Here is a 6,010-nt window from a genome sequence, read left to right as displayed (position 1 = left end):
TGTCACATGTCAAATGGCGTGCAAATACTACCCCATTAGCCCACGCCTGCTGCTCTCTTAAGAAGAGCGAGCTTTCCAAGGCATGGATCAAACCCATTGGTATGGGGCGCCAAAGTGGCAGCTTTGGGAACTTATCTACATGACGACGGCTGATACCTGCCCCTCCGTTATCGTCTTGACCGTCGCGTGCCTCATACGGCGTCCCGTGCTGACGAGGAGACCGCAGATGTGCACTTCAAACTTCTCAGTACCAGCAGCAGCCGTGCGAGCAGCAACCGTTCCCAGTGTGCGAGCGTCCAGCTGAAGTGTGCCGTGCACTGTGTGACGCTGTGTGTGCCGTCCGGCAGCCATGCTGCCGAGTGTGCTGGGCTGGACGGCCTGCCTACTGGGCTGGGCGGCCTGCCTGCTGAACTGGACGGCCTGCCTGCTGGGCTGGCTGCTGCTCCTGGTCATGACGCTCCGGGTGGCGCTCGGCCCCGACGGCGTCGACGCCCTGCGCGCCCGCCTGATGGCCTGGGCCATGAACCGGTTCAAGACACAGCAGGAGCAGCAGCTCGCTGCCATCAAGGCCGAGCTCTTTGAAGAGATGAAGCAGATGCAGTCGGCGGGACCGAACCTCAAGGGAGGGCAGTCTGGACATCCTGGAGGTGAGATGTGCCGGGGAGCGGTGCCGGCGTCCGGATGTGCCGCAAGGACCAGTGCATCATCGGTATACGACTGTCTTCCACCTCGCTGTAGACCCGTCCAGCAGCCCTCAACCAGACACGCGTGCTGAAAGATGTTTACCACCGATGTTCCGCGCAGTTACAGACCTCGTTGCCAGGTCTGCAGCAATCACAACGTAGCTTGTGTATCATCTCAGATTGGCGTCGGCTGCGGCACGAACCTGCAGCACTACCCGGCTGGCTCTGTGCTGACCTGTGTCGATCCCAACATCCATTTTCAAGACTACTTCCGGCGAACGTGCGTCGAGCATGCTGCCCACCTCCACCCGGACATCCGGTTTGTTGTCGGTCATGGCGAGGATATGACGGCCGTGAAGGACGGATCGGTGGATGCTGTGGTACTCACCCTGGTCCTCTGCAGCGTGCGGGATCCCAGCAAGGTGGTGCACGAGGTCCAGCGCGTGCTCAGGCCGGTGAGAGAGGTCGCCAACGGCTGGCAGCAGCCGCGGCTCAGGCGGGGATCTGGGCGCCGCTCGACTGCCTGCGTGACTTAATCGCCCGGCTCGTGTCTTACAGTCAGGCTCGTATTGCACGCAGCGCGACTTCCTTCATGCAATTGTCATGACGGCCTGCATTTTCGCTACCCGGATGGAACTGCATTGGCTAACTCAAACGCGTTGCATTATTGAGCTCTCCCACCTCCCCCCATTATGTTGTGTCAAGAGCTACGTGATGAGACGTAAACCCGTAGGAATTAATGTCTTTTGTCCATACTCTTTTGACATGACTTTGAATATGTTGCCTTCAGGACCCGTCAGATTACTGAACTAGAGCGATTTAAATTTATCATGTCCTAAAAAGTATTCAGTGTCATCAATATCTGTTTCTACTGCAACGGCATAGACTGTCATGACTTGTGATTGTTATCCATGGCCTGAGCTACAAGACTTCTATGGCGTTCACAATATTTTAGTCAGACAATATTGCTGCGATTTGGGAGCTGTACTTCAGTTTTTTTGTGGGGGGGGGGGGGCGTATGTGGCGTATGTTTCCTCTGGACATTATTTAGTTGGACTGCGGCAAACTGATATGAGAGGACCCGACCTTACTCGTTTCATCTGCTCAGCTGGGCTTTTTAGTTAGATGGGCTCGTACAACCAGAAGTTGCACTTTCGTCTGTCTTTCGTCAAAGTCCTTCGCGTAAAAGCTCCGCGTGGCAGCACATTATACCCCTTTAAGGCGAGCGAACATCAGTTGGGGCCAAGTAAGCAACTACTATAAGCACTGATATTGTCAACGTTGGTCGGCACGGCTCTCACTGATATTTGAGGCTAAATGAGGAGGTGCCCTTCGATCTCGTACAGCCTGGGTTGACTGATACGTGATCCAGTGGCTCTTGAGGACCTCGCTCAGCCGTTGCAGGCGTGTTGGCTGTGAGGCTGGGCGCGGACCATTGGAATACGGCCTTTTGAAAACTATCTTTCGATGTCAGTTTTCACAGACAGGATGGTATAGTCGTTACTCTCAGACAGAGGCAGCTTAACTGTAGCCAACCACGGACAACGTAGATGCTGCATCTATCTTCTGTTCTGCTACCTTATGTTAGAAAGTAACACTTAAGCGTGAAACGCCGTTACAGCTGTTAGCACCACTACCACACGCTCGCCTCCCGCAGAGTCCGCGTCAAAGCAAAGGCAATGAGGAATTGACGCAGCGCCAAAAGCAAACTCGAAAAGAAAGAAGGCAGGAAATGGCTAAGAAAGTGTTCTAAACTATTTTACGGCTACCAAATGGCAAAACAAGAATTATCAGCACACCTTATCTCTGAAAGGACACGTTTATTCATGAGCCATCTGTATTGTGCTCAGGGCGGCAAGTTTATCTACCTGGAGCACATCGGATTTCCGGAGAACACATTCCAGAGGCGGATACAAGATGCGCTGACCCACAGTGGTGTGTGGCCGTGTGTGATGCAGTGCTGGCTCAACAGGGACCCCCGGAAGGTGAGCGACTCGTCGCCTGGCGCGCGCCACCTGTCGCCTCAACGATAGGGCCGCGCGCAGTCCCATACCGCACCCCGCATTGCCACGCCCAAACCAGTCTGCTAAGTGGTAGGAGTCTGTCTGGAAAACGTCACGTAAATAAGTCTGTACAGGTGCCTGCACAGCTCCTTGCGACAGGACGTCCATCTGCAATTCATCAACTACCTTCTATCAGTAAGGGCTCCGAATATTAGTTCCGTGTCGCGTACAATGCGTCACATGCTCCGTCTGTCATCGTTATGGAATCTTCCGAGGTAACGTCAGAACGCATACGTCTGAACGTCGTCGTAGGTATCTGTAACGTCAGAATGCATACGTCTGAACGTCGTCGTAGGTATCTGTAAAGTTCTTCCGGCCAGAGCTAGCTTTACATGGTTTAGTCAGTATGTGGTTGCACCGAACCCTTAGGTGAAACCTACCCAATTTTCGCAGATCTTCGCTAAGGCTCGATGTGGTTGAAGGCTATGCCATAGGCTTAGATCAGCCCAAACGACTGGCTGATACCCCAATGAGCTGACAGATGGCTGCACATTCTCCAGCCAAGATGAACACGCTTAGGCGAGGGCAGACTCGTAGCAAATGAGGTCGGAGCATATCTAAAAGCCTTCACGCAGCAGTTGGCTATTTTACTTTACAGCCTCTATTGAACGCGGCTTTTAGGCCAGCCAACTTTGCGACATTTCTCGCGAAACTTGATTCAGATCTGATCGTTTGTAGCATTTAGGTCTGATCGTTTGTAGCACTCAGATCTGATCGTTTGTAGCATTCAGATCCGATCGTTTGTAGCGCGGCTATGCGGGGCACTATGTCAACACCACGACGCGCGAAGTTCTCCATCGAGCCCAGTCTGAGCTTATTAGCGGATGATCGGCGGGGGGCCCGAACAGCATATCGTGCCAGAAGCCAGATTCTGGTGAGGTGGAACAGACGTGCCAGGAGCCAGATTCTGGTGAGGTTGAACAGACGTGCCAGGAGCCAGACTCTGAGTAGGTGGAACACATGTGCCAAGAGCCCCTCTGGTAAGGTGGGGCACACGTGCCAGGGGCCAGACTCTGATGGAGTGGAGCACACGTGTCAGGAACCAGACCCTGATTAGGTGGAGCACATGTGCCAAGAGCCACTCTGGTGAGGTGGAGCACACGTGCCAGGGGCCAGACTCTGATGGGGTGGAGCACACGTACCACTCTCATCGGAGGACAGAAAACTCCCCGGTCAGTTTATTCGAGCCAAGGCGCTTACATTCAACCAGAACATATTTTTTTACAGATTGGTTTTCAGTTGTCTGCGTGCCGACCTCCAAGCAGTGCCTCCTGGAGTGGCGCGCCCGGTCAGCGGCCAGCGTGCTGCTGTGAAGTGACGAGGAAGTAGTGCCTGGACTGAAACCCACTGACGGAAATCGTCCTCCTTAAACCTGATCCGGCTTGGACGCGCGGCCATCGGACGTTGTTTGTAGCATTGGGGCGGCACGGGTATTTGGTTTGGTTTTTCCATGGACGATCACAGGTCTGAATTCAACGGTCAGATTGCTTCCCCCTGAAGCTTCCACCCCACGTCAGGAGGCATGTGCGTTCAGAGCCCGTATTTGCTAATCTGGCCGGTCGCCGAGACGGCTCACGTCCACGGCGACCACGGAGGAGAGGAGCTGACAGAACCTGTCGTCCCCAGGTCATTGAAGCCGGCCACTTTAGGTCCGTGGAGCAGCGCCTGCAGCCGATTGTCGAGCATCTGAGCCTCTGCAGTCCGCTGCACCTGATGAATCGCTGCCTGACGGGAGTGGCTACCAAATGATGTCGGGCAGGGGAGCAAGAAGCCAGGCAGCGGGTGCCTTAGCTCCCGCGTGGGGAGCTCCAGTTCGAATCCCGGTGGTGCCATGACCCCTACACGTTAATTTGGTCACCTTAATTTCTGGCGTCCCATAAGAGGGCGCGCCACGACGCGTGCCACGTGTATTTTACTGACATGCCGTCAGCAGACATGAGAGGTGGACACCGTGGACCAGGCGGCGCTGAGTCCGGCGTCCATTCCAGGCGACGTTGAGTCGTCAGTCCAATGGACACAATGTGCGCGTTGTGAAGTAGGGTGCGACAACGCCGGTCATCTTGATAGAATGCAACAGACAAGGTGCGACAGCTTGGGTCTTCGTGTGCACCGTTTATATTACACAGAGGCGGGTGCCGTATGCATTATAAATATACATAGATTTCGCGCTTGTACAATGTAAGGCGTTCTAACAATTGATGCTGATTTATATCATAAGGTTTTTACAATAGCATGCATTACACATTAGAGGAGACAAAAATTCGTTCCAATGAGAAGACAATTTATAGGTGTTCGAGTAGCAAAGGAAAGCAAAAATCCTCTAATTAAATAACCTATCTCTTTCGGGCCTTCTCACAATTAAGGGGAACAGGCAGTCGTCGCTGTTGCCATGGCAGCCAGCGACAGTACAACGATTTGTAACTGTTCCTGGTGCCGTTACCCTGCGCGGTAAGGCACGAATATTCAGGGATGTTTCAAATGGCGGCATCTATCCGTTGTATTGGCTTTCGGCGCTGCAGTGCCGCAGCGACGCATAACCAACACCGTTAAACTCAAGACCCCGGGCCGAAGAAGCAGCGACGCGTAAATCTGGAGACGCGCCTCGCGACGCACGCGCTCGAACGGAGCCTGGAAGAGACCTATGGCTTTGGAGACGCGCCTCGCGACGCACGCGCTCGAACGGAGCCTGGAAGAGACTGTGGGCAAAGAGCTGGACAAATACTTCGGGACTTGGCCTGGTGCTGTTGGTCGTGATCCGAGCTTTGGTGCAGCTCGCCTCCCCGCTATACGGGCCTGTCAGCAGCGACTCACTGCCGACGAGTGCCGCCATCACTTCACCAGATGAATGGCGACCATGTTCGTCATCGCCCAGTGCAGCCTGGACGGGTTCGGCATGGCGCCCGGCCTCGCCGCCGCCGGGGTGCAGGTGCGCACGACCTGGACCTGTCACCACCTGACCGCCCGATGAACCACCCCGCCCGCCCGTCCGGAGCAGGAGCGGTGTCGGGACGTGCCGCCGGGGGTGCAGGGTTGCTCCCGCCGGGGGTGCAGGGCTGCTCAGTACTGGAGAGCGTGCAACCATGACACCAGCTGATTGTGCCACTGCCGCGCGATCCCTGCTTCCCAAGCCCCCCACTATTGAGGGATAGCTGAGCCGCTGAATCAGGCGTCACCACGCCCCTCGGAGACACCGGCTGATGTCATCAGTATAAAGCCGTTTCCGAAGGTGCAGGTTCCGGCCTGCAACGCGAGGCCAGGACCGGA

General features: G+C 55.2%; 1 protein-coding gene across 1 annotated transcript in view; it reads left to right on the top strand.

Annotated features, from left to right (window-relative positions):
* Window positions 1–4,846, top strand: part of LOC119112459 (methyltransferase-like protein 7B) — a 10,086-nt gene extending 5,240 nt beyond the window's left edge. The window contains exons 2-6 of the mRNA XM_037236658.1: window positions 348–600; window positions 632–647; window positions 863–1,138; window positions 2,534–2,668; window positions 4,373–4,846. Coding sequence (XP_037092553.1) covers window positions 348–600; window positions 632–647; window positions 863–1,138; window positions 2,534–2,668; window positions 4,373–4,495 — 803 coding nt within the window. The 3' untranslated portion in view covers window positions 4,496–4,846. The remainder of the gene's footprint in view (window positions 1–347; window positions 601–631; window positions 648–862; window positions 1,139–2,533; window positions 2,669–4,372) is intronic.
* The last annotated feature ends 1,164 nt before the right edge of the window (window positions 4,847–6,010 follow it).

Source organism: Pollicipes pollicipes, unplaced genomic scaffold (genome assembly GCF_011947565.3).
Source record: "Pollicipes pollicipes isolate AB1234 unplaced genomic scaffold, Ppol_2.1 Scaffold_7261;HRSCAF=8764_pilon_pilon_pilon, whole genome shotgun sequence".
NCBI lineage: Eukaryota > Metazoa > Arthropoda > Thecostraca > Pollicipedomorpha > Pollicipedidae > Pollicipes > Pollicipes pollicipes.
Note: the sequence above shows the minus strand (reverse complement) of the source record. Positions and strands in the feature narration are given on the sequence as shown.